Genomic DNA, 27,806 nt, shown 5'->3' with positions numbered 1-27,806 from the left:
CATTTTGATGTTTTTCAAAGCTCTGTCTCATTGCCAGTGGATGCATTTAATGCGAGTGTGATGAGCTCTGTTGTCCTGTCTGCTCAGCAAGGCACCCCGAGGAATTGGGGCAGCCGAGAACACTTTACAGAGCTGGTGCCTTCAGCAGGGCACAGGCGGGGGCTTCTGCCCAGTTTGCAAGGTCCGCGTGCCTCTGGCAACATCGGAAAAGAGAAACTTTGGGAAAAGCTTCTGCAGACTCATCTTCCTTCTCTGCTGCTCATCCAAATTATTGCATCCATGGTGGAACGGGTGGCCGGACACTGTTTGTTGCACCAGTGTGGGTCACCGGGACGCTTTTTTAATGCACTTCATGTTTTGATTGTTTACTCTGTGTGCAGAGCTGTAATAACTGGCCCTGATTGCTCAAACCGTATTCTCTGTTTGTATGCATTATTCATTGGAGGAGGAAAAAGAAAAGGGAGTGTGTGTGGAGTCTTCTCCTGGAAAAGACGCTTAAAGCAAGCCATATACGTGGCGCATGCTTGATGAATGGGTTATGTTGCCAGAAGGACACTGCTCCTGTAATAATAGTAATTAAATGTAGAGTATATTTTTAATGTCTTGTTTTTAAAGGTAAATTGATAACTACTCTGAAAACAAACTTTGTCCAGACAGTATCTCCCTCAGTGAAGTTAACAGTGTATTGTTCTGTTTGCTGTAATTATTACTTGAGTGTAGCAAGGATGCTGACAAATAAAAACTGGGATTGTACAAAATGTTCAACATTCACTGCATGTTTGTTTTAAAGGAAATGTGAACTTTGAATTGACTCGTAATTAAATTATTGTCATAGGACTTGACCGTGCTTGGCCTGGTTTATAATTTAAAGGTATGTTTATATTGTTTGAAATGAGTCTCAGTAGTTTGCTCTCTTTGAATAAATATTTTGAGTGCATTAAATGAAATAACCCTGAATTCTCATGCTGTAAAATAATTGCCATAGACTTCAGGTGGATTATTGAGAGCTGGAGTGTGCCAGAATCCAAATATATTGTTAGATGTAAATCCAGCGTGCATGCTTGTCAAGGTGAATGTAGTTACTGAGTTTTGGGGGAAGGTTAGCAGTAAGCATGAGTAAAAATGGTAACTTGGGCACTGTCAAACACACAGAACTTGGCTTTTCAATGAGATTTTTATTCAAATTAGGGAAGGAATGAACTGCACAAAAAGCTTTTTTTGGCCTGAATAATAAACCTGCTACCAGTAATTAAAACCATTAATTAATGTAATGTTCTGTAAAATATACAGAATCCCTTTGTGGTTGAAATGAAAAGGCCAGTTCTGATTTTGAGCTGTAGAACGGTATTTAATGTTGCGCTCAAGGCTTCCTTTAAACCTTCTTTGAGGATTGCAGGTTTGCGTTGCACTCGTTCCTTGGGATGCAGATGGAGAGGAGAGAGTTGGGGGTTTCCGTCACTGTCCCTGGGAATTGTGCCGCCGGACCTGTCTGGGTTTGCACGGGAGCTGTGCTGGGAAGCGGATGGGTTTATCACAGGGGCATCGCCGTTGTCTGTTCCTTTCCCCCCGTATTAGTGGCTGGTGTCGATTTTTCCTTGGAGCCCCTCAGGCGGGAGGAAAGGCAATAGCTGCAGCAGTTACATTCCTCGTAGCCGTGCATGGTGCACGTCTAGTGAACCTCAGAGCCAAAGTGGTCGGTGTCATACCACTGATGGCTTCAAAAAGAGGCCCCTCATCTCTTGGGATATTCCTCCTTAGGTTGTTATGGGCATTATGTGTAAAATATTTATATATATATATATATATTTTATTGTGGCAGCCAAATTTTTTCTCTTTTGCCTGGGTGGCAATAGAGAGGAGTTGCCCAAAGGAAGCTCTGTTCGATGCACTGCAGCGAGAGGCTTTTATTTGGTATAGAGCCTCACCACTGCACCACGTGTTTCTAAGCTCTCGGGATGCCTGATCTTGTTAACTGGCTGCCTGCAAGCAGCAGTACCAGTCTGCTCGAGTGCCTGAACTTGAACTCAAGTCAACTGGGAGTAGGCCGTAGGTTTGGATTTGATGTTTCTGGCAGCTTTCTCCAGTTTTATCGTACTACTGTATTTTTTGCTGGCAAGGAAGGGAAGACCTGTAGATCCAAGCGCCTCTCTGAATTGCATCTGTATTTCTGTTGATACTGAGGTGTTGGTGCGAGTGTGACCTAACCACTCGTAAACTAGAAAGCAAAGAAACCGAACTCAAATTCTGGAAGGCTTTGAAGCTCTTCCATCAAAGAAAACGGCAAAACTCCTATCTTCTCTTTGTTTTCTTGATACTTTGGGTGTCTTTTTTTGGTGTACTTGGGATACTTGACATGTGCTGTTTCTTCCCATTTCCAGTTATTAATATCAGTTGATTTACCCCCAGTGTAGGTTACAGTGTGGTCCTTCACTTCAGAGGCATTTGGAAGTCTTTGTTTTTCCTTACCTCAGTGTCATTTAATTATCTTTGCCTTCCAAATCTGTTCTAAAGCTGTGTTTTACCTAGACCAGACTTACAGACCAGAAACGTTTTTCCCCTCTAAAACCCAAGCAGTAAATTTGCTATTTCTGCATGTTAAGTTACCATTTTGTCTTGATAGGTTTGTTGAGAATACTCGGTGCAGAACCTGCAATTTCACGTGCTGGTCCATTCCAGACTTGACGTGCAGAGAAGAGGAACAGAGAGCCTCTCCTGCGAGAGGAGACTAGAGAGCTTGGCTTGCTCAGCCTAGGAGACAAGCCTGTCCCCTTGATTGAGCTGCATTAACCTCAGGTTTTGTGGTTTCCATTTCCATTGTGCATATGGCTTTTCTTCTCTTATTAACTGATGAAAATTACTGGGTTTTTTGGGGTAATGCTGTGTTTAAATACCACAGATCTAAAAAAAGAAAAAATCCATCTCATGATCTGTCCAGTAATGCATTGGGAAAGGTAATATGGTTTGACTGCAGAGTTGGATCTGAATATTAAATGAAGGTGTTTATACATTATCTGTGACTCCGTTTAGTCACGCATGCAGCCCTTTAAACAGAAGAAGGATGTGATCACTGCACTGGGGGGAGCTTGTGATATAATGAATTCACATTAGTAAGCGGTCCTTGAAGCGGAGCTCTTTCTCTGTGTGAATGTGGAGAGATGGCCTAAGCCCTTTCAGCTGACATCTGCCGTCCCAAAGTGAACAGGCGAACCAAGCGCTGACTTGCCCACCTACCAGTGCAGTCTCCTGGAAGCAGCTGCTTGCAAAACCTTTGGTAGCCGCTGGGCCACGGTAGCAGAGGAGGGCGAGCGACTCGGTGACGACTCGCAGCAGGCGAGTACTGCGTTCATTTTGGAGGTGGTAGGCAATAGGAGAGCAGTTGTGTGGCTGGGCTTTCTGGAGCCACATGCTTAGTCTGAGATCAGTTAAGATCTTAAGTTTCAGGGTCTGGAAATATTTGTAGGAATACAATCAAATAGCTTCAGCTGAAATTCTGGCTATGTCTCTGTCAAAGCTGGCAGTGGAAAACCAGGAAACCTGTGAATGTGAATATGGCTGGTGACTCCTCAAGACTGGATACCTGGGTATTTCAGGGACAGATAGCATGTCTGAGTTGCAGGAGTGCCTGGTAGTGCTGGTTAGGAACCTAAGCTGCTAACATACATAAGGGTTAACCACAAAAATGTGGTTAGTTGTGGGACTGTTTTCTTCATTGGTCTTATGATGACTTGTTATCCCATTTTGCACAAAGTTAATTGTGTTTGAAAGAGAAGATCTAATTAGGAACCAATGACTGCATGATGCTGGAGCTTGTGTTCTGTTTTTTCTTGTTCAGGACCTGAAATCCAAGCAATTATCAGAGTCACCAAACGTCACAATTGCCAGCCCCAAGCAATGAAAATTCATGAGTCAGAAATCTTTTCCTTCATGGCCCTAAATTACAAGACTGGATTAAAGTTCATGACAGGAAAATCAAATCAACTGAAGAATAGAAATGTATTTCTTAAATACATTTCTCATCCAGAGATTCTTATCCAGTGGCATGCTTCAAGATGGTAAAGCTTTCAGAAGAATATGAAATATCCACAGGCTTGCAGTAAAATCGAGGAAGGCAGCAGTGTGGGAAACTCTCCTTTGTTTTTAAGGTGAGAAGGTAGTTCCTGATAGAAGCCCTTTCTCTGCCTCCTCTTTAAAGTATGGCAACAAAGTGTTAGCAGATGAAAGGAACAGGAGATTGATTTGGAGCTAGTCAGGACCTCATATCTGAAGCATCCTGACTGTCCACACAACAAGCTGTTCCCATCAGTTTCAGCTGGAGTTCCAGCCTTCCAGTTCCTCTGAAAATCAGCCCCATTAGGAAGAGATGCCTTATGCTCTGGGTTTTTTAGGTGATTTCCTTGAGGCTTCTAAATAGCACAGTGCCCCTAGGATCTGACAAAGAAGTAAGAATTCAGTTTCCTCTCTCTCTTTTTTTCTTAGCTCACAGAAATGTGACTTATGTAGAAATACATGTAAATAACCATTTTCCAACCAGACATTTTATTATTTTAATTCTTTTGGCTTTCTACCCTTGGCATTGATGTTTTTAAAAAATGCAGTTAATCCGCTATGGAAATGCAGGCCCATAAACAAAATATGAGCCTCCCTGTATTAATACTCCTATTTGGAAAACAAATGAAACATTTTCAGTGATGAATAATGCTTATAAAATAGTTTACAGAGGTTCTACCTCACTTCATAAACACTTTAGGCCAAAGAGAGTACCAGAGATTATCATAATTGGGGGGAGGCAAATATTTTTTCACACAAATTTAAAAGCTTTTGATTGTGCTGCAAAGATGACTGCTTTAAAGTAATGAGTGGTGTGCTATAGAGGAGAGAAACAAAATTTAAAAAGAGAGTGAATATTAGCTGTGATGTGAAATCAAACAGGTTTTGAACTGCACGTGTTTTTAGTTTGAGAAGTGAAATACAATCTCTCATGCTTTTTAGAGCACTCTGCTAAACATTTCACTTTAGTCCTGGGCCATCAAATTGGTTCATATTCAATTATTTAGAGAAACCTCAGTAATTTTGATTTAGCCTTAATAGGGTTTAATGGAAACAATTCCATTTTCTGAAGGGTATTGAGTTCCTTGAAGCTTAATGGTCAAGATTTTAAAGGGGAGCAGTCAACAACTTCCAGCCCTGATGTTTCCCAGCCAGAGCTATGTTTAGAACTGAGGAGTGTCCATTTAGATACCTTTTTTTTCCCCAGGGATTTATTGAAAAATATCATGTCTGTGTCCTGTCTGTGTGGCAGAGCAAAACAAGTAGCTTGAGTCCAGGTGAACTTAACCGTTAAACCACACAGCCTTGGCTGTTCAGTCCCACTAACTGCTGCTGTTACCTTGCTTCCAGTGGGAAGAGGTGCTTTCTCCTGATAGGGATTCCAACCATCCAGTTAACTATAAGTAGAGTTTTCAAATTAAACCATTCTTTTATAGTGTGTTTTTAACATTTATTTAACAGTGCATCTCCTTTCACATGAAACCTCCAAGAGTGAAATGGGAAGTTGTTTTTCTGGTAGCTATCAAGTGCAATTTCGCTGATGGACTCTTCAAGGCAGAGACTGTCTCCCCCTGGATAGTTGCACAGGACCTAGTTCTGTGCAGTCCTGATCACAGATAACGTCTCTTTGTACTGTTGTAAAATAAAAATACTTGGTGTTCTTCTAGCACCTATCACCTTGGTATTTTCCCTTCCACGAGTTCCAAGTGATTTGCTACATCAGTGCTTTAACAAACACTAATAAAAGTAATAGATACTTTAAAGGTCTTCATTTTGCAGCTTGAAATGAAGATTAAATTAAATATGAAAACAATTGGCCCTCCCAGCTGATCTAACATTGGACATCTGGGCTTCTCAGCTGACCAGTCAGAATAAGAGCTACAGCAGAAATACAGTGCCTTCCAACTCCTGAAGATACCTATCTCTTAGCAGTGCTGATGTTGTTCTAATATAGCCATGGTAGGGCTGCTGTAAATAAGAATGTGTAATAAATGTACTAGACTTGCAGTGAAGCTGCAAGCTTCAGATGTCCACAGGCTGGTGGTGAAACAGAAAAAGGATATATGCGAAAAGAAAGTGCTGAAGTTGTACGTCAGCAGTGGAGGAGACGCATCAGCACAGTTAACTGATGTGTGTGGCTATTAAGGGATGCCCACTTATAAAGCGTGAGTTGTACTTAACTACTGAGGCATTAGCTTGAGGTTGTGATTATAAAGAAAATATTTAATTGGACTTCTTATACTCTTGCTTCCTACTCTTCTATTCTATGAAGCATTTTTTTTTTCTTTGTACTAAGGGTACTTCCTCTATCTTGGTGACATATGAACTCTTCCATTCCGGAGGTTTATGTGCTTAACCCTGAAAATGATTGCAACCCTGAAAATTAAGAAGGGATTGCAGATATCTTAGTATCATTCATACCCCATGCTGTGATATTTAAATCACAGCACCAGAGGTCTGAGGAGGATCTTAGTTCAAAATGAACCACTTCTTTTAGTGCTTTTTGTTCTGATAGGCGAGGGAATCCTTCCACCTTGGTTGCAGTGATTGTTGCAGGCTTGGGTTTGATGAATGATGTACTGAAAATCAGGTGAGGCAGGTGGGAGTGAGAGTTTGGCTGTAGCACATCTCCCTCCGTATTATCCATTCCTAGTGTCCCATGAGTGTACTTGGATTTGTCACGTGAAATCCCTTATTTGCAGTGCTGCTGTATCTGGGGAGTCTGCAATCCTTGGCATTTGAAGACAGAATGTCAAATGGGGATTGAGACTTAAGCACATGCTTGCTCTTTGGTTTTTCCCTCTTCCATAAAATGCGCAAAGCAGCACCCTTTGGACAAAGGAGCGAATTTGGATATCTCCTCTGCAGTGATTTGCTTCTTAGCTAGTATGTGGGTACAGCTGGCTATCTCATCTACTCAGTGTGCATTTCTCAATGACAGCATGCTGTAACTTGGTAATAAAATTGGTTTCAAACTGGGCAGATCTGTCATTAGCTAGGTAAAGCAGCAGCAGCTGGAGATGGTGAGCATCTGATTGCTTCTTTATCATCCTCCTCTTTTCACTTGTTCTTATTTTCTTCAGCCTCATGAATTCTATTCCCTGTGCACAGTTTCCATGAAAACAAGGTATTTAGCTGCAGTGTTTCTTCCTGTCTAAGGAAAACTTCATCTGCTAAATAAACCCCATAAATAATCCTTCCACAGGCCTTCTCTTCTCTGCTTCCTTCCACCCTGCCAGCCCCATCCCTGGAGCTCTCTTATTTCACACTCCATTAAATCATGTCAAGATTTTCATAAAGGCAAAAAAGGAGGAAACTGAAGTTGTTCACCTGCCCCTGCAAGAAGTAGCCTTGTTGAAGTCACAAAAACGTGGCATTTTTCAAAGCTTGTTGGGGATCGTGATTATTTGGACTGTAGATCAATAATGTATCTGCACTTAATTAAATTCAGTGGTGGATACTGCAGGGGATGTTCCTCAAAACTGGCTGGAGTTAATGACTTTTCAGATGGCTGCTGTCAGCTGAGTGATACAAGGGAATTACCTGAGCTGGGTTGATTTATTCCAAGTGCAGTGCTGCTCTTCTAATCTGTACGGAATGAATATCTGTGTTTTTCTGTACTCAGTTTTTGTATGTATGTATTGTTCTAAGCATAGCAACAGTAGGCAGGCTCAGGATCACGTTGTGCTCTGCTCAGAAAGCTTACCATAGTTATTTATCTGTGTGCATGCATGTAAATAAAAGCGTGTGTATGTGTGTACAAACTACCTCTTTGTACACAAAACTACCTGTTGATGTCTTTTTGCTCTTATCAGTTCCTCCAGAAACAGCTAAATCTTCATCTCTTTTTGTGTCTTTTAAGAGTGTCAGATTCCAAAAAGGGAAAAATGGTTAATTTTCTTTAAAATAGGTAAACAACTTCATTTTCCTGTCCCAAAGGTTCTTCTAACTATAACACCTAAAATGTCTTGTGTGTTATCTTTTCAGGCAGCAATTTGAGCTCTGCGTTCTGCAGTTTGCAACTCCAGGGGGATTACCTATTTTTGGTTTCTTAAAAATGAAGAAAAGTGGGTTTGCAGAAACCTGATTTACCTAACCCTCCAGCTCTCTTCCCCCAAAATAGTTCTCTGTCAAGATTATTTTTCCCACCCCTTAGCTCTACCGTGTATTCTTGATGTTGTCTCCATTGCATGCTGGTTGGGTTTTACGCCTGTGTCTCTGCGTGTGGTTGTAATACATAAGCTGTCTTGGTTTCAACTGATTGAGAACGTTTGCTGAGGCACTATGGAAATGGGGAAGGGGAGTGTGCACACCATACCGTTTTCTGTGGTCATTTAAAATTTCTTGTCGTTTCTGGCACCGTCCAGCAGAACAGGAGGAGGGGGGTATATTATAGTCAGGATAAATGAGTGAGTTCAGTTTGTTTTCACCTATTCCCACAAGCCTACAAGATGAATGCCGAAGGCCTGCCATGGAGAATCGATTTAAATCTGAGAGCTGGCCAAGAAAAAATGCTAATTCCCTTGCAGATTACCAGAATGCAAGAAGCATAAGCAGCCTAACTGCAGAGCAATGGGTTTGTGGAGGCCTTCCTGCACAGGAGAGAGACACTTTCCTAGGGAGATGTGGAGGTTTGCAGGAGTAAGAGTTTGTAAATGCTGGCTTATTTCACTGTAAAAAGTGTGCTTTTACTGCTTCAATCTAATGCTTAGAAAATAGAAATCTAATTTTTGTGGTTGGTTTAAAACAGAAGAGAAACAAAAAGAGAAAAGGTGAGTGGATCCTCAAATACCATGTATTTCCTCTCTGTAAAGCCATTTGAGCATTGCTGTCAAGGTCCTCTCATGTCTTTTAAAAGATTCTGCAGCTTGAGGTGATTGTTCTGCAGGTTTGTTCAGGATGTGTTAAAGTTTTCTTTTTGACTGAGCTTGGTTGTGTGTGCATGCGTGGAGGAGAATGTGGTTGTGGGTGATGTCGACAAGGAGCAATGAGATCAGTGTCTGCCTTTGGACACGCAGTAAACGAAAAGCCCTCCTTGACTCTTCCAGGCAGCTGACCTCCTTAACTAATGTGCTGTGAAGCTCCTGTGCTGCTTGCTGCGTTGGAGGGGTGCCTTCCTGCTGTCGTACGCCACGGAGGTGACATCTGTACGGTCCCCTGGGTTGGAATAGGGGGACATCTGTGTTGCAAGATGTACTCCTCTCCTCAAACGTTTTATAGTTTAACTGGATAAAAGCCACTGCATGTTTGAAAGCTACTTCAGATTAGGTCAGATGCGAATGTAAAGTCAGTTAGCTGTCCTGGAAAAATTCCCTTGTATAAAGGAGCCTGGAGAGAAAAGTTGGAGACAGACAGTACTGTTAGCTTCAGTCTATGGGTGAAGTAGAGGAGAATGAAATGACTCGAAGGTCACACAGGCTGGGACTAAAACCTGAACTCAGATCTCAGGGTGCCTTACACATAGAACTGGACATGGTGCATTAATCTCTCATCCCGTGGAACATGCATTTTGAGGCAATCCAGCAGCTAATTCCAGTGTGTCTCTCCTTGCAAATAACCGCTACACGTGTATTACAGTCAGCTGGGGACCGATCTTACGCCAAGGCCTTGTGATGAGAAATGCCACAATGGAATAATTAAATATTGGGGCTTTAGGGACAGTCACTGTGGAAACTGCCCTCCATGGCAGCTGCGACATTTATTAATAATTAAAGCTGTGCCTGCTGTGCTTTTCACTAAATTTGTTTCATTAATATTTTATTGTTTTAAAGAAAGAAAAAAAACCAACAGTGAAGGTGGGAAGAGACCCTGTTTCCTAAGCAACAGCAATGCACTTCTTTGCAGTTATTTTTAAAGGCAGGTTGCTTCATTTAAGATTTGGAACCAATTATTGCTGCGTTGCTTCAGGCATCCGGAAAGCTGCTTTTCTTTTTTCATTTTCTTTATTTCTGATTGAAAGAGCAAAACAGTAGCTGGGTTAAGAGTTGTTCCGATGGTTGCTAGACAGGATCTATGACTGTGATGTGAAGAACATCCCCATGCTGTCATCGCTCTTTGTTCTTCCCGTGCCGCTCTACCTGGCCTTGCAAAACCCCATGGGCAACCAAACAGTGCTCGCCCCCGCTGCTGCTTCTGTGTTAGATGCACAGATGCTCCCTCTTCCTTTGAGTGGAAACAGCCTTGCTGGCAGAGATGGCATCAGCAGTGGCCTCCCACTTGTGTAAGACCACAGGCATTGCCTTTGCCACCTCCAGATGTCCTCTGATTGCAGCGGATGTTTCCTGGTATAAGCTGATTGCTGAGAGGGGTCAAGCAGGGATGTGCCCGTGTGTCCTGGTCCTCCTTTCAGGGAATAGTGCCGCACTTAGCCTTTTTGTGCACGATATGGGTGAAAAAGCAAGGGGGTGGTTGTCTTCTGAGGCAGTAGTTCTGGGTGGGAGGTATACCAGCGTGGGAAGCAGTGCCAGACTTGCTGCTCGGTAGCCTTGTTTGATGCAATCAAGCTCACGTCCTAAGAGAGGTGTAACAGGAGTCTGCAAAAGCTGAGGCCATCGGCACTGTTCCATTGTTGCCATACAACGTCTCAGTGAGTCTTTGGTTTTTGCTTCTCCTGCACTAGGACTCCTCTGGGTTCAGCCCAGGCAGGACCGGCTTTGCAAACAGCAGTAAGAAATGCTAGGGCAGTTATTGCAGTATAGCCCAGGGCCAGCTGCAACAGAGCCCTGACCACGCAGGGGTTATTGGAGTGCTCTTCTCGGGGGTACGATGGAGAGGAGGAACACAGTGACTTACTGTCTGCTCGCAAGGGGACAAGGCCGAATAATCTTTCTTCTCTGCTTCCCGTGAAATCGACTTACAGATAAAATGCTGATAAGTGCCTTGTTCCTCAGTTCCTGATGCTAAGTCTTTTAAGTATTCAAGAATGCTGTTCTCTTACTACAAATAGTGGGATAAATTTATACATATTTTCTTCTACTTTTTATCAGTTTTACCTATGTGTGTTTGGCTGTCTCTCAGTATGTGTTTATACAGTGCTTGATGCAATGGGACCTGAGTCTAATCCAGAAAGTAATAACCATTTTTTTTAAATTTAGGATACTCTATCCATTCGAACAGTAGTTTGTCAGTGCTGTTTACAGTGAAACTGGAATGTCATAAGCAATTAAATGAGGGATCACAAAGCAAGGTGAATCACGGTATTTTTTTCAGAGAAGTAGTGGGTGTAAAAGTGTATGAATACCTTGGTAAACCACTCGGTGAGGTTTTATTTGGGTTACAGCGACATGGAAATAACGTGGATGGGCCAGTATTTCTTTTGTCCACTTTCTAACACAACAGCAACTTTGTCCATTTGTTCTGGAAACAGAAGGGGGTGTGGATTTGCATGGCATGAGCATTTATGCTGAAGACATCAGCTGAATGCTGTGAATGCTCAAATGCTCTTATTTATTTAAAAAAAAAAAAAAAAGAAAACCCAGCAACAAAACAAAAGAAAAAAAGAAGTCCTTCATTATCAGTAAGTACATGAGACATGCTGTTTCATTTATCCCAGCTGTACCGCTTTCTACAGGGCTTGCCAGTCTCCTGCGTTACTCATTTATTGGAGGATGGCTATGTGTGTGTAGGGTTTTCCTGTGTTTATTTGAATTGTCCCTGTTGTTCGAGCGTTGGAAGAAGCTGGTCACAGCACAGTGCATCACGATCCTGTGCTTTTGGCATGCTTGCCAACAGCATTTACGTGACATTTCAGATTAGGCAGCTTGAGGAGATAGTACATGTCTGTTGCTTGATTTTAAGATGAAATTGGAGTTTTGGTTGTGGTGGTTCGGTTGTGGATGAGATCTGGTGGTCCGGTTGTGGGTTAAGATGAAATTGGAGTTTTGGTTGTAGTGGTTCTCATATAGGTTGTGCAATAAAGGAATATATCAATTTTTTTTCTGAAGAATTTTCAGTCTAAAAAAACTTAGGACTAGGAAGGAGGAGAAGAGAGAATGTCGACTTCTCTATTTTACAGAGAATGAATTCAGGGTATACAATTAGAAGACTTGGCTTTGCTAACTCAGGTTAGTTGTATCTTGCTGAAAATCGTTAAAAATGAACAACCCCAAGTCCCCAAGCCATCAGTCTTTAATTCCACTGGCTGTCTCATAGGGAAATTAGGGCTTTCCATGGCAATTTTATCTTCTGTCAGATTTTATCCAATGTTACTTAGCTTAAAAACATATCTGCCTTCACAGTTGAAAGCAAAATAGTGGCATGGTTATCCCACAGCGCATTTCCAATTTGTTTTTCTTTTGCTGTTTTCTGCACTCTAAGAGCAAATGGTTGTGCTTTCTGAACATGCATTAGGTTAATTTGTGTAGTAAGGATGTGATAGCAGGAAGCCAATTAGACTTTTTTCCAGAGTGATAAGACACAAAATGTGAAGTTATTAATACCTCATAAATGCTTCTCTTAATTTTTTTGTTCATTCAGCAGGTCGTTCTTCAGTCTTGCCAAGCAAAGAAAAAGGGTAGCAGTGCTGGAGATGAAGGGGACGTTTTTACTAGCGCTGTTCAATACAGACATATCCTGCGATCCCCCGACTGCCGCAGCTTCTAGGCTAGCTCAACGCAGGAGGTGTTTCTGCGTGCCATTCAGTCTTGCCTGGGACTTAGGTTAGTTTCCAGGGACTGAGCAGTGAGGATAGGTCTCTTTCAGATGCAAGCTTTCAGGTATTACGGGATTTGGAGGCCATTAAGTACAATAAGGAGGGGGAGTCTTCAGGAAATGCTCAGCACCTTGACAGTGTTGGGCTTAAAGCACAGCAAAATACTGCCTTCTTTCAAAATAAGCTGCCGAATCTTGGGAGAGATGCAATGCGTATCGGAGCAGATGGAGTACCATTTGTTACTCGTAACAAAAATTTAATGTGGCAATTGCAACTGCAATTTATCGCAGGACTGCCTGCTGTCATTAAACACAGGAGAGCATCGCTCGGATGCTGAACTCAAACCCTTCTGTGAGGGCTGGCATGCCTGCGTGGGTTTCAGTGAGTGCACACCTTGCAGATAAATTTGGGTTTTTTCCCCTCCCTGTGAATGAATTGGTCTGTTCTCCTTCATACCTTTTTGGACAGTGTTGAGTGGATGAGTCATCTGCAGTCTCAATTTAAAAGTTGATAGACAGGGAAGGCTTGGTTTTTATTTTGCTTTTTATTTCTATTTATCTTGTTGCTTTTTCCTGCAGCAGTTTAAATGAGAGCTGGTTAGATTTCTGAGGCACAGTCTTGCAAGGCTGAAATAGTGCAATGCGGTCTTTTACTGGTGACCATCAGCACGTTACAGCAAGGTTTGCAAAATGAACCTCACAGGCAGATCTGTTGTAGTTGTAGGTCTGGCCGCATCTCTATTCCCTCTCAGGCTGTAGTAGTGTTACATTTTCTTCTCAGTTTATAGGCCTTTTAATCTTTCTGTCCAAAGCTAGATGATGGGGTCTGTTGGAAGACGAGCCTGTCTTACCAGGCTTTATTGTCTTGTAGTGATCTCCAGTGCTTTGGGAAGGGTTTATCTTCCCTAGCATAAGTGTTCAGTTTCCTATTTGTTTTCCAGTAGACGCTATGATTTTAGTCTAGCAAGTGTCCTAACAACGGGTTCATCTTCAGTACCTGTGATTGCAGAGTAACTTTGTACCGGTCACAGGTGATGCTTTCTTTTCCTGAGGTCTGTCACTTTGTTCTCTAGCTCCTAACCAAGTGATGTCTGAGTTGCAGTCGATTCCTTAAAAGATCCGGTAGCTGATGGCTGCTGCTTCTCCAGGCTGTGCATCCTACCATGTCAAGATGCACGGTGGCTGGGTACATGGGCATCTCACCCTGGAGATCTTTGTAACTGATGCACAGACTTGAACAAGTCGTTCTGCTAAGGAGCGTGCCCCTGGCGCTTGGAGAATTTTCTAGGCTGGAACACAGATGCCCACAACATAACTCGATTAAGGTGTTAAGCATTTCAAATCAGAGAGTCTATCCGAGTGGTGGTGGAAGCTCGTTACAGGCCTAGCTATTGGTAATTGTGTTCGAGGTGGCAAACCCAGTGTAACTGAGAACAGTGTGAGTACGCAGAGAGCCTGGAGCAGCTGCAAGCTATGGACCACTCATTAGTGGAGAGTGAACTGAAATGTCCGGTGGTGATGTTTAAGTTCACTGTTACTAATCTGTTTGTTCCTGATGTGAAGGAAGAGAGGGAGGACTGAGTGGGCTGATGTTAGAAGTCTCCTATCTTCCCTGTTTTCACCAGAAAGAAAATGTCTTTCCCATAATCTAGGTGAGTGGAAGGCGTCATCATTGTACCACTTCGGCAGAGTCTGTTTCCAGCTAGCCATCATGCTGCTGTGTTTGATAGATGTTCCCTTCTATTAACACAGTAAAACAACCAAGCTTCTCTTCTCCGCCCAGCCAACTCCAAAGTCCACTTCCCTCAATGAGACTTGTTTCAGAGTTCAGGAATATTAAAACCAAACAAAATATACACACACACACACAAAAACCAGACAACAAAACACCAGCTCAGCTCAGCTGTGACCTGGCTGGACTCCGATGCTCGTGGGTTATACGTGTGCTGAAGAAAGCATAGCTCTGGCTTTGATTCTTGTACGTCGCTCTCTCCTCACCCAGCCTCCTCATTTCTCTAAGTTTTGTATTAGTCACCACGTAATGAGAGATCTGCAGGCAGCAGTACTCTCGGAGCAGTTTGTGGTTTTGTCTTGAACATGGCATTTTAAATAGTGAAACACAATAGAAGCAGCTTTAACTCTCCTGATGCAGAGCCTTACCTGTCCCACAGGTTTCCACGTATACCACAGTGTCATTGCATCTGAGTTCCTTCCCAAACGTGTTAACCCATGCGATAGTAATGTGTGCATGTCTCTTCCCTTTGCCAGAGGAGAATGGAATACATAAGGCAGTTGAGGGAAAGGGGGTTGGTAGACTTTTTTTGTTATTTTTATACCTATTTCCAATGAGAGGTGGCATAATGAAAGTATCTCACTTCCATCTGGGACATGAAGAGTTAATATTTTAATAATCAGAAATAAAAGGATGATTCATGATTCTACCCTGCTTCTGCAAATCAAGATCCTGTGGCAACGAAAGCTGTGTGGTCACTTAAGTGATAGCTTAAGTGATACACAGCAATCGGCTGCATGCCAGTAGTTGGTTAAATACAGCAATTTCTCACATTCTGCATTCAGAGATCAGTTCAGGTTTGAACCTGAACTCTGTATAACTTACATGAGATGCCTTCTTGCCAGTATCATTCTTCACAGGCCAGTGCTAAAATTCCTACAACATGATTTCAAAAATGAGTAGCAAATAGCAGGAAAGTATGACCCCCAGTTAGTCCTTTTCATTGCAGACACCAGACCATATGGAGAAATACCAGTGGGGGAAATGGATGCAGCAACTCACAAAGATAAATAGGAGCCTCTGCTCAAAACAGAGATCATCAGTAAAAGCAGATTTCCAGTTCATTACATCTTGAGTTGGGGGACCTGGTTCTGCCACGAGGAGTTGAGAAGAGGTTTTGCCTTTGGCTTCATTTTCAGTAGAATCGCGAATTCTTTCACTGTGACATGCGTAAAATGGGGTGAAAATACTGGGAGATATTTCAGTCCTTTGGTTCATTTGTGTACTGACGTTATCTGTAACTTACAAGGTGCTTATTGTTGCAGATTAGACACATACTTGCATCATCTGATTTTGAGATCTAGTCTGTCTTATTGTCTGTCTCTTCCCCCCCCCCCCCCCCCCCCATTCTCTTGACTCCACAGCTGACCAGTGGGTGTTAGCAGGCGGTATTCACCGAAGAGAAGACTGAAGGACAGCAGTACCCATAACTTGATCTCCTTCCCTTTCTTGCAGGTGTTGTGGAAGCGTGTCTCCTGCACATGCTGAAGCGCAGGGCTGCCGGCTTCCTGCGGACTGACAAGGTGGCTGCGCTGTTCACCAAAGTTGGCAAGACGTATGCAATAGCTGGAGACATATGCAAGAAAGTGCAGGAACTGCAGCAGCAGGTAGAAGGCAGGTGAGGCTGAGGTCTGTTTATCAGCAAAATTCATACCATGTGTGTGCAGCATGGGAAGGATGCAGAGACTGCTTGGTAAATGCAAAGGGGTCTTTCTTGGCCACGTTCGTTAAAGCTTTGTCTCTTTAGTGTCTGTAACTTTAAGGCAAATGGTTTTGTTTGACCAAGCTGACAGCTAGCAAAGAGACAGAGGTTGGGAATTGGGTCTTTGGTGTTTTGTTTTGCTTCTCAGTATAGCGGATCAGTCCGTCCAGCCCACACAAAGCAACAAAAGTGAATAATAACTGGTGGTTTTAGGGAGCACTCACAGTCAGGGTATGGTGGACCAATTTGGACTGTTGGTGGGAAGGGATGTGGGTGGCAAGAGGAACTGAAGAACAGACTTAATGGAAAAGCTGTTTTGGCATGCTCCTTGCCAAACCAGTAACAGAAGATTTGTGGGTATTATGGTAGAAATAGTTAATGGATACAAAGAATGATAGGAAGAAAGATGAACTCAAGAAGAGGCAGTCAGCAGTGAGTGTCTCATTATAGGAAAGCAGTTAAGTACGCGCTGGACTTGAACACAACTGAATTTGTGCTGGAGTCAAGGACTTGAGGTTGCTGAAAGTCCTAAACTTCTTGCTAGTGGTGAGTAGTGCAATTAAAATTTTCCATGTGGTTCTCCTGACTGAATCGCAGTGCATGAGCCTGTGGGATGAGTGTCTCGTATTGTGAACTCAGGGCAGGAGATTTTTTTCTTCTGTTTGTAGATGGTAGCGGAGTGGCACTGCTAAGCCTTAAGAGGTCTTTGTACATTGTAGGAACTTTTAGCCTCTTGATCAACTTGCTGTTGAAGGACTTTGTCAAGAGAGCTTGACTTCAATTTGTGTTGCATTGAAGTCTTCAGTTATTGACAGTTGTTTAAATTAGCACTTATACTTACATTTCTATGTAGTTTTCTGGCATTTATCTTTATTAGACTTCTAAATATTAGACTTCAGTATGTAGTTTTTAACAGGCATGTCCTATTTTTGATATATTTTTTAATTGTGTGCCTGCTGATAGAGACTGGGATTTTATTAATTTTAGTTTTTAAATGTTGGGAAGAAGGATGCTTTCTACTGAAAATTCCCCAGCCTTCCTCATCAGTTAAGAGTCCACATGAACCCTACTCTAACCACCAGAGACCTTTGGCTGTGTCCCCTAACAGAAAGGAGCAAATGAACTTAAATTCTGTAGTTTCTCTTGGAGAAGTGTTGTGTGGTTTTCAGCTATTAACAACCACAAATTTTAAGTGCTGTAGAAAATATGCACAGCAAAGAGACTCTATTAGGAAATACTGCAGGGGGTTGACTCGCTTCGTTGAACGTATAAAATGAGACACAAGTGCTGTAGCAGTCTAATTGCTCCTGAGGCCATGGCTTAAGAAAGCCCTTGTTTAGGATGCAATTAAACACATTTGAATTCCTCTGATATTAGTGGTGTCACATGTATTTCTTGACTTGGGATTGTCACTGCGTGTGTGCTGCCTTGTAGAGGTTCTGTCATGGCCTAGTGGAGGACTAGAGACTTTGTAAAAACGGAGAAGAATTACAGATCTCACTCCAGACAGTACCCGAGTATTGTATTTAGTCTTTGTAATGGAACACTTTCCTGAAAGGGGACCTGAGTGCTGTCAAAGAGCAGGATCATTTGAGAATATGGATTTTCTACTGCAGATTGTTGAAGACATCAGGATTTCTCTTTTCATTAGGACAAAATTGAACCTTCTTTTCTGCTATTTTAAGGGGCAGATTTTCTGCGAAAGGGATTAAGAGGGTTAGTCTTCCACTGCCAGCCCTATGCAGAGTATGGAGAGCAAGGTAACCTGCGGTACCGTGCAGAAGGAGGAATCTCTCCCAGTGCTCAGCTCTACAGTAGAGCTACAGCTCTACATTTCTCCTGCAGCTGCATTATATTGGCTGATGCAGAAGTGTGGACCCATCACAAGATGTCATCGCATGCTGTGGCAGGGCTGACACAGCTTCACCACCGGCTACGCTATGGACATGTGGCTTAGTTGCATTATGTACCTTAGGAGGAGAGGATTTGGGGCAGTGCCCCACCAGTGCTGACACAGGAGACTGTGTGGCTGGTACCACCTTACAAAATGTGCGTTGTGACTTGTTGCTGCATGTTAGGTATTCGGTATGGAGCAGTGTTGTCATCTTGTCTTACATAACAAATGCTGCAGGCAAAGCTAGCAGGGAGGGAGGAAGGGAACACAAATTCGTGTTTCAGCTACTTTGCTAGGCAGCAGGGAAGAGAAACAGAGTGAACAAACCCATTTTCCTTTTTGTGGGTCACCTTTTAGAAACTGGAAAGCTTTAGGCAGCACATTCAGCTTCAAAATCAGTCTCTGATTCCAAATCTGTTCAGGCCATTAATTATCTCAACAGTGACAAGTGATAATTTGTGTCAGTGCCACCAAAGAAGTGAAGGGAGCATTGTTGTCAGTATGAAAATGTATTTTGGACACCAGTACTCAATGGATGAGAGGTGGATGCTCGCCGTGGCAGGACACCCAGCATGGATAAGAGCATGTGTGTTGTGCTGAGAAGGCACAAAACTGCTCCTTGGCATGATGCAAATTTCAGCTCCAACCACATGAAGCTGTGCAGTGGCAGGAAGCATGGCATACTGGGGTCTACAAAGAAAAGTACCATCCTGTTCATACGGCAAAACACCATCCCACAGCGTGCCAGGGGCACAACATGCCACTGTCCCTCACTGGGCTGGGGTCAAGTAGATTTTCTGGGTAGCAGATAGCTCCGCAGAAAGGCATGACAACTTCCCGCCTGGTTCGGAGACCACTGTGCTGAGCAGCCCCCACATTCGTGTTGACAGCCGCACTTGGGAAGTGATTCTGCTTTGTCGAGCCAGCTTGCCATCCTGCCACTAAAAGGCAGCGTTAAGCTCCCTGTTTCTGAGGTGGACCTGTTGCTGTGCTGGCTTATGCTGTAGGAACAAGCAGGGGGCCTTGGCTGTAAGCAAGCTCCCAGCTGGCTTTGCATGCTCATTTGCTATAGTTCTAGTTTCTCAGTTTGATGTTGCTTATCTCTTAGTTGTCTTGTTGTCATTCTGTAGGTGGTAGGAGATAGGATCTCACTGCCAAGACGCTAGCACAGACTGTGCTATAGCTGTATACGGTGCTTTACAGAGACAATGAAAAGACAGGCTTGTGCCCAAGGATTGCCTGATGATGGTATGGCAGGAGGTCCCTGGAAAAGCTCTGCCTGTGTTATCTCAAATCCTGCTCCATGCTTCTGGTCTCAGTGGGAATATCTCATGCTGAAACAGCTGTGTGTGTTCTTGGGGACATGGCTAGCTTCTCCTAGAGAAAGCTGGGAGACAAGAATCTTTTTACCGTCCTCCCTGTGGCTTTCCCAACTAAGTGTGAAGCTCTGTTTGATAAGAAGCAAACTTCTGTTCATCAGGTGTGGCTTATTTTCTGCTACACTTTGCATTTTTGGGGGTTTTTTTTCCATTCTTTTGGGGTGTATGGTCTGCAATGGATTTACAGCCTATTCTGTTCAGCCTAGTATGTGGGAGTTTTGGAGGAGCTCAAATGTTGGGCTTTTCCTAAAGCTCCAGAAGCAGAGAAGATATTTTTGGTAGGTGACTACCTAGCCCGACATACCTAATACAGACCTGTTCAGGGGCTTTTGTAGAGCTTGTTCAGCATCTGTCTGTGAATTAGATAATCCTTACAGACTTCTCTTATTCATAACTCAGAACCAAGACACCCTAAATCATTAGTTAGAGCCATGATTTTCAGAAAATCCCTGTTGATGGACTAAAAGTCTGCACCCTGGTGGTGGTGAGTGCTTGGCATAGTCATGTAGACAGCTAATATACCAATATGCGTTTGTCAGATACATGCTGTGTATTCCGACACCTCTCCATGCAGTCTTTCACTGGAGAGCTTTCTGTGAGAAGAGTCTGAATTCTGACTACTTCTACTTTATCTCCTTTTGCAGGAAAAATCAGCCAAATGGGCAGGAACCCCTCAAGAGGCAGGGATCAACCACAAGCAAAACACCTGTCCTGACACCTCAGGCCATCAAACACATATGGGTCCGGACAGCATTGATTGAGAAAGTGCTTGACAAGATTGTGCAGTATATTGTTGATAACTGCAGGTAAGGAAAGAATCAGAAGTGCAGGGATTTATTGGACTGATGTGTTTAGGTATCTGCAACAAGGGATTTAATCAGAAGTCTCCTTCAAACTTCTGTGATGCAAACTTCTGGTAGGAAGAAAACCAGATACATAGACGTTTAGAAGAAATTGTACTTTTGTTTTGAATCATTGATGTGTTTCAGACTTACAAAAAATGTTAACAGCCATACAGCTTTCCAGAAATCAGCTAAAAAACTAACTCGCAGTTTATTAAGGACTTAATTTTTTCTAAAGTTGGCGATATTGAACAGTGCTACCATAAAGAGTAATGCATTCAGAAGCATGTGGAGCCCTGATCCTTTCCACTCACTTAGGCACCTTAGGCTTCAGTAGATATTAGATGCCTAAATTCTAACGGGACCTAGACCTCAGCGACTTAGTGGAATAGAAGTGTCTTCTAATAGGTCAAGAGTGCTTAATTCACTTACATTAGTTAAAAAGAATCCTTTGGAATTTTAGGATGTCAGGGAAGAAAATGCCCTTCATAGATAAAAGAAGAGGAAATGAGTTTACAACAGGAGTTAATGACATAAACCCTTAGGGCTGTGAAACAAAAGGGTTTTTTAATCATGTTTCCTTTTTAGAAAATTCAAGTTTTGTGTAAAGTGAATCTTGCCTTGCAAAACCAGAGAAGAGCATCAGTGCTTTATGAATGTAATCCACAGGGACTCTTTAAGAGGAAAAGACAAGTCCTCTGTGTTCCATGACATATTCTATCATCACTTCCTACTGTTGAGCACTAGCTTTGGTTTCCCAAGAGGTGGTTCTTAACTCTACCCTTTGTGCCTTCCTACCCTCCCATAAGTGATAAGAAGAATTAAGGGGCACACTGGGGACAATTTCCCATAAGAAGAGAAAGGAACCCTAAAGCTTGATATGGTCCCAGAAGAGTACATCTGTACCCACTGCCACTGCAATTTGTTTGCAGTGGTGCTCTTGTATCCTGCACTGGGGGGACACGTTTTTGGCTGTCCAAAGCCCATGGGTCTGAACAAGGAAGAGAGCTAGAGCAGAGGAACTTATTCTCACAGTATTTTCCAAGGTTGCATTACTGTTTTCCTTGTCATCAGCTTCATTTTCATGATCTATCTTGCCACTAAAAAGAAGGAGAATGGAAGAAAGGTCTTTGTGCTGTTCAGAGGAAACTGTTGCTCTGGGATATCTAATGCCAGTTTGTTTTGAGAGCTGTGTGCAGAAGAGGCAGCGGGAGGGTTGGCTGTGTCCCAGAGACATGGTTAATGAAAGCATTTTAGTCCAATGTATCAATATGTCTGCTGATACATGGATACAAGGATTTTTTTAATAACTTTTTCCACATAATTCACTTGGAGACATGACAAGAGAGTTCAGTCTCAATTGTTGTATTGTAGATGTTCTTCTTACTGCCTTCTCTATCCATTCAAATGAGTTAGGATCTGGTCCTTAATTGCAGGTGTGTGATTTTGAGAACCTGACTTAGTGAATACACGGAACCTCTTCATAAGCTTGTTCTCCTGCATTTTTGTGACATTACTGCTCAAATGCTCCATGTTTAAGTCCTTCAGCTCTTCTGTTCTTGAGGAAGAGAAGACGGTTTAGAGTTTGAGCCCCATCTAGTGGAAGAGACAGCAGAGGATAATGACAGTTCAAGAAATTTGGGTGTTTTGATTTTTTGCCTGCTGTGATGGGAAGACTTTGGGGTCATTGCAAGAGCTACTGTTTGTAGTAGTTCATTGTTCTTGACAGTGTTTCAAGATTATTCCTCACAGATGGAAGAGATGTTTAAGAATGTGTGGATCTCTTGGTCTCTGTGGAAAACTAACAAAATTGCTTGCAGAGAGTTATTGTTTGTCTCCATATTGCATTAGTGCCCAAAGCCCCAAATCAAATATACTGGGTAAACACATTTAGCAAAAGGCAAGCTCCTGCCTCTCGAGAGCTCAGTTCAAAAATAGATGAGGCAGAATGAGCAGAGTGAGAGGAAGTGGCTTGCCTGAGATTACACAGCTGATCAGGGCAGAATATGGATCCAAAGTAAGGGCGGTGGTCATCTTGTCAAATACAGAAGTCTGGAGTGCAGATTTATCGAACTGGTTGTTCTAGGCTCCCTTTATGCTCTGTGCAGATCTAGTTAATGTTATTGATATAGTTTAGGAAATGATCTAATTCTAAAGCAGATGTCTAAAATAGGACAAATGAATTTCTCCGTAGCTTTCTTATAATATATTTTAATGATCTTTAAAAATAGTTCAGGACACACCATGTTGTAAAAGCCTTCTTTACCTGCAAACCCAACGCAACATTTCTTCCTTACGAGGTCAGTAGGTGAGCCAGTCAAGCACCATTAGAGCTTTTAGAGGAGATGTATACATTGGTGATTTCTAGGTAATCCTAGCAACTGCTTTTTCTCTACCTGTCAAGTTCAGAAAATATATGGGGCTTGGATCCCTTTGGTCCTCTCTCTGGCTGTTTAGATACACAGTTTTCTTATTGGCCCATTGTGTGAGAGAGTGTATTTGATAATCACAGCAAAATTCTGTTGCTGGAATTTTTGTGTTGGAACTGTAACTAAAACCAAGCTTTGAAAATGTGTTCTGCTTCACTACGTGCACAGCACTCCAGATTTACAGCCTGGATCCTGTTTTCAGCCTTGGTAAAACTCTTAGAACCCAAAACTCTTAAATCTTCCCTTTTGTATAGGCAATTTAAGTGTCTGAATTTGCTCTTGAAATGAGTGTTTGGCCTCAGTTTTTATTAAGTATGAAGTCAGAGCTGGAACGTGACTTCAGTAGTTGTGCGTCCCCCTGCACACACTGTCGACTTCCACTGGACTGCTGGGCAATTCCACAGCAAACGCTGGAGGAATTGTCAGCTTAATAGCAGCCTGTCCAGCTTCTCTGCCCTTATCTCTTTTGCTTCTTTTGGCATACTTTCTGGTAAGTAGTAACGTGTGATATTTTTAAAGTCTCATGCTACTAGGAGGCATAAGAGCTTTTAAAAATAACAGCCAGTGTTTTTAACTGGACTCTGATCTTTTATTCCTAGTAAATATTATGAAAAAGAAGCTTTACTGGCAGATCCTGTTTGTGGCCCAATTCTGGCTTCTCTTCTAGGTAAGTTCTTGCAAAGTTACCTCTTATGCTAAAGAAAATAAATTGTTTCTTAAAACATTTTGTATTATGAGAGTGTTACAAAAGGTGATTTTTCTCTCTAGCATGTAGTTTAACTATTTATAATAGAGCAACATAGATGATGTTGCTTACGAGACCAGTAGAGACTATTCATCTGTTTTTATTATTAGTTATTGGTTGGATCAGAGAACAGAATGGGAATAGCTTTTTACTGAATGCTTGCTAGCAGATTGTAACTATTAATGCTGCTATGGCAGGGTATTGTGTCCTACAGGAATATTTTTATACAGCCCTAGATAACAGGACCTGATAGGTTGTTATATGTATTGTCTGTATTATGGGCTGATCCTGTAGGATCATTAAGTGATCATTAATATTCACTTGGCTTGAGGAGGAAATCTCACTTTCAGTACTTGGCCAGCAGGATAAGACTAAGTATGTTTCTGAACAGACTCAGAAGGTTTCTCTCTTGGGCTCTTTTCTTAGTTGGACCATGCGCTCTGGAGTACACCAAGCTAAAAACAGCTGATCACTATTGGACCGACCCTTCAGCAGATGAGCTTGTTCAACGACACCGCATTCATGGCGTACATGGCCGCCAAGACTCTCCTTCGAAGCGCCCAGCCCTGGGAGTAGGTATTTACTGTGTAGCTATTTCTGAGTTGAGGCACAGGCTGATAATAAAAACAACCCCAGGAGGGAGAGATCTGCATTTAGAACAACCTTTCTTTTCTCTTCTGTAATGGAGCCTTTGTCACCGATTAGAAGGCCATTCGGGCCCAAATGCCCTCTTTATCTGTATGTAGAAAAGTTTGAGATCCAGGACTAAATGTGATCAGACCAGGTAGTTCACAAGAAATTATGAGCTGCCTTGGTCACGGATGAGTAAGAGCCCAGGTCATTTCTCTGCAAGGTCTCCTGGCTCCAGGAAGAAGTTCCATTCTACAGAGATGGGTCTAAATGGAACTGTTCCTGTTTTACTGGCCTGCCGGTACAGTCATTCCCGTCCTACCTGATCTGCCTTGACTGTGTTTGTGTGTGTGCTAGATCCGGAAACGACATTCAAGTGGGAGCACATCAGAAGATCGCTTTGCTGCTTCAGCAAGAGAATATGTGGAGTCTTTGCACCAGAATTCCCGAACACACCTCTTGTATGGGAAAAACAACGTCTTAGTCCAGCCGGTGAGTACATTGAGTTTTGGGCCAATACACGCAGCTGCTGCCTGGCTGTGCCTTGAGAAGTCAGTAGTATAGGTAAGAATACAACCTCGGCTTGTCAAGTACTCACTTAAGGTCTTGTCCTCAGGACAGTGCTGCCTTCCCGCTTGACTCTATTATGCTGAGGTAGATTAAGACGTGACAAATGCTTTCACTGCCTGACCAATGTGAACTGTGAAGTGGGCATATAGGTAGGAACAGATGTACTGGACTGTATTTCATAAACCCATTTTTTTGGGGGGGAAAAACTGTTTTTTCTGCTCTTTCTAATAGCAGTATTAAATACCAGTACTTTTAGTGTTAAGGTTTCCCTCAGCAGTTCCTAGATAACGCACTGCTCTGGAACTTGTGGGGCATAGGACGACTGGAACATGACAATTATACTTGTGCACTTGAGTCACCTGGATTATCTGTTTCTTGCTTCTGTGAACAGAAAGACGACTTGGAGGCAATTCCTGGGTATCTCTCTCTTCATCAGTCAGCAGATAGTTTGACTTTAAAATGGACTCCAAATCAGCTGATGAATGGAACCCTTGGAGATTCAGAGCTGGAGAAAAGGTAGTCATTGCATTCAGGAAAAGATCGGAAGCATTCACACTGTTTATTTCTTGTATATTTGGCAATATGACAAAAGTGTAACAAGGCTGATTTAACTGAAGGGCTTCTAAATAGCGCATAAATGAGGTGTCAGGCAGCTTGGGTTCTGTTCCTGTTTTGCCACAGATTAAGCAACTTTCCAAAGGTCCTGTAATGCATTTGGATATAAGGCCTTTTCAAAAGGAAAACAAAAGCCCACTTTTCCAAGTGTTCGGGAGAAAAGGCTCAACACTATTGTGTTGCATAGTGTTGCATAGTATTGCATCCATAATGATGGAGCCTTCTATCATTACAATTCTGGTACCTCCCTTCAGAGGGTCACAAATCACTTGGCAAGCATGGCTAATTTCAACCTCAAAAAAAGAGACCTGCAATGTCATTGTCTTTCATTAGATCGGTTATTCATCTAATTTGGCATTCTGCTTCAGTGGAAAGACAGGTAAAGTCTTGAACCAGGCAGGTATGTCTCCTCAGGGAATGCTTCCTTCAACCCCAGAACAGTGCTCTTGAATGCTTAATCCACTCCATTCTCTTTCTAAAACTTCATGTGTATTTTTTAATAGAACATTAATGAAGCCCTCTACCCTTGCTTTTATTGCTAAACTCTGTTGAGGTTGTTCTCGGGAGGGTTTGGAGCTGTTTGCAGTGTTTAATGTGTAAGCTTGAGCCCCAGTGGATTTACATGCTGCTGCCCATAAATCACATGGGCAAGACAGAACTGAACCCGGCTGTCCTGAAACCCAGCTACAAGACCATCATGAAGTCTGTGCCCCAGGCATTTTAATCTTAGCCAGAGCATTGTTGTAGCCTGGTATGGGGCGGTGGGGGGCAGGGGAGGTGGAGAGGGAAAGGGAGGTTGTGGAAAGGCTGGTGCAGGGTGTATCCACTGTGGAGAAGTAGTTCCTTTGCCTTTTACTTGACTGTTAATTTACCTTAATTGACCAAATTTAATAAGCAGTTATTAACTTAGCAGAGTCTTTTTATTGGGTGCTTGGAACCGCAAGCACTCCTGAATACGGAAAGAAAAAAAAAATGTTTCCTGCGCTTTTTCCTTCCCTATTAGTGTGTACTGGGACTACGCATTAATAGTGCCACTCAGCCAGATCGTCTGCATTCACTGCCATCAGCAACGTAAGCATAAACCTTCTTCTCATGGGGGTGCTCCCAAAGCCCCTTTCTGCCAGGTGAATGTTATTGCTGCTAATGCTGCTGCCATTTTATATGGTGCCTGTTAGGGGTTTATTGCAAAAGGAGGCAGACCATTTTTCTTCTTCAGATGTCTTCACTGAAAGGCCTGGTAAGAACTCCTCTGCCTAACATTGCTCCAGTTGTCAATTGCTTTCTATGTTCTCTGTTTTTTCTGTGTGCTTTGTTTTTTCTGAGTCATCTGTGCAGAACAGCACTTACGGGAAACTGTCAGTAGCAGGTATTAAACGCAGAAGCTTTGGCTCTATTAAGCGTGATCCTCCATCCATTGACCATTACAAGAAGGGGGGGGGGGGAGGGAAGCAAGTCTGTCAGCCATGTCTATAGCAGGATCATCAACCTGTAGAAAGGGAGTGCGTGTAACCAGAGCCACCCTCTGTCACCGTCTGACCATCCAGTTCTCAGTAGCCTGTTCTGCTCAATGTAGGGAGAGGAATCTGGAACAAAACATCTCTCCCACTGCTCTTCTTACCACAAGCCTTAAGTCAAAAATCACAGAGCAAAGACAAAGAACATGTAGAAATTTTATTTGGAGTCAGATTTGAGTTACAGTTGGACTAAAGGACCTTTTGAACGAAGAGCCTGTTTTAGAAGACTGTTTATGTATATTGCCGTAAAATACGTAAGCAGGAGAGCCACTGGAATGATCACTTTTCCCCTCTCAGTGTCATCAACACTTCTAACTAGTTATGGACGTACGGGGATGAGTGTTGAAATCTAGACTTCTAGCTGGGAGAGGATGACAATTACAACGTTAGTTCAGGTCCATTTGCCTCGCTTCAGTCAGCTTCCCCAGGACGCTTTGTGCCTGTCCAGTATGTCACTGCCCGGTCAGATGCATCACCACTCTGCTTTGTGGCAGTTCCTTAGGAAAAGGGGAATTCAATGACAGACACGAAACATGACGGCCCTTGTTGTTCTTCACCGAGAAGGCTGTTTCAGTAACAGGTGCCAGGCGTATACACAACATGATTTTTGTTGTTTCCACAAGATGACAGACACTTGGCGGTCCTGCCACAGCACCTAGCTACCAGACTGGAACTTGCAGAGCCATGCTGTGGAACACATCCTGCTCCTAGAGATCCCCCCTTTACCCAGCTGGCTCCAGATGCCTTATTCATTCAGTTTTGGAAAAGGAAATTAAGAACCTAATTCACTTACATTCTTTTGAAAACTGTACAAGATGCAGATTATTATGCTTAAAAGAGTATCCAGAGCCCAGGGTGGTTTTCCTTATTTGTGCTAAATTTCTAGTGACACTGAAGATAGATGAGAAGAATTTACAACAGGGAATGTGACTTGCTAATTCTCACAAGAATAAAGCTGACAGCCTCTGGTTATATCCATGAGGTTGGTTTTCATTCTG

At 42.7% G+C, this 27,806-nt stretch overlaps 1 protein-coding gene across 7 annotated transcripts in view; it reads left to right on the top strand.

Moving 5' to 3' along the window:
- The window catches only part of SGSM2 (small G protein signaling modulator 2), a 61,541-nt gene that overhangs the window by 12,979 nt on the left and 20,756 nt on the right, over nt 1–27,806 (top strand). For 6 of the 7 annotated variants that reach the window (XM_075518182.1, XM_075518178.1, XM_075518181.1 and 3 more), the window contains exons 3-9: nt 15,944–16,106; nt 20,108–20,269; nt 23,334–23,401; nt 23,906–24,051; nt 24,467–24,601; nt 25,071–25,195; nt 26,298–26,365. In XM_075518182.1, coding sequence (XP_075374297.1) covers nt 15,944–16,106; nt 20,108–20,269; nt 23,334–23,401; nt 23,906–24,051; nt 24,467–24,601; nt 25,071–25,195; nt 26,298–26,365 — 867 coding nt within the window. Of the gene's footprint in view, nt 1–3,832; nt 4,143–15,943; nt 16,107–20,107; nt 20,270–23,333; nt 23,402–23,905; nt 24,052–24,466; nt 24,602–25,070; nt 25,196–26,297; nt 26,366–27,806 lie in introns of all 7 variants that reach the window. The other variant, XM_075518183.1, reaches the window with a different exon arrangement.

This window comes from Mycteria americana, chromosome 15 (genome assembly GCF_035582795.1).
Source record: "Mycteria americana isolate JAX WOST 10 ecotype Jacksonville Zoo and Gardens chromosome 15, USCA_MyAme_1.0, whole genome shotgun sequence".
NCBI classification, from domain to species: Eukaryota; Metazoa; Chordata; class Aves; order Ciconiiformes; family Ciconiidae; genus Mycteria; species Mycteria americana.
This window is presented reverse-complemented; position numbering and strand designations above follow the sequence as displayed.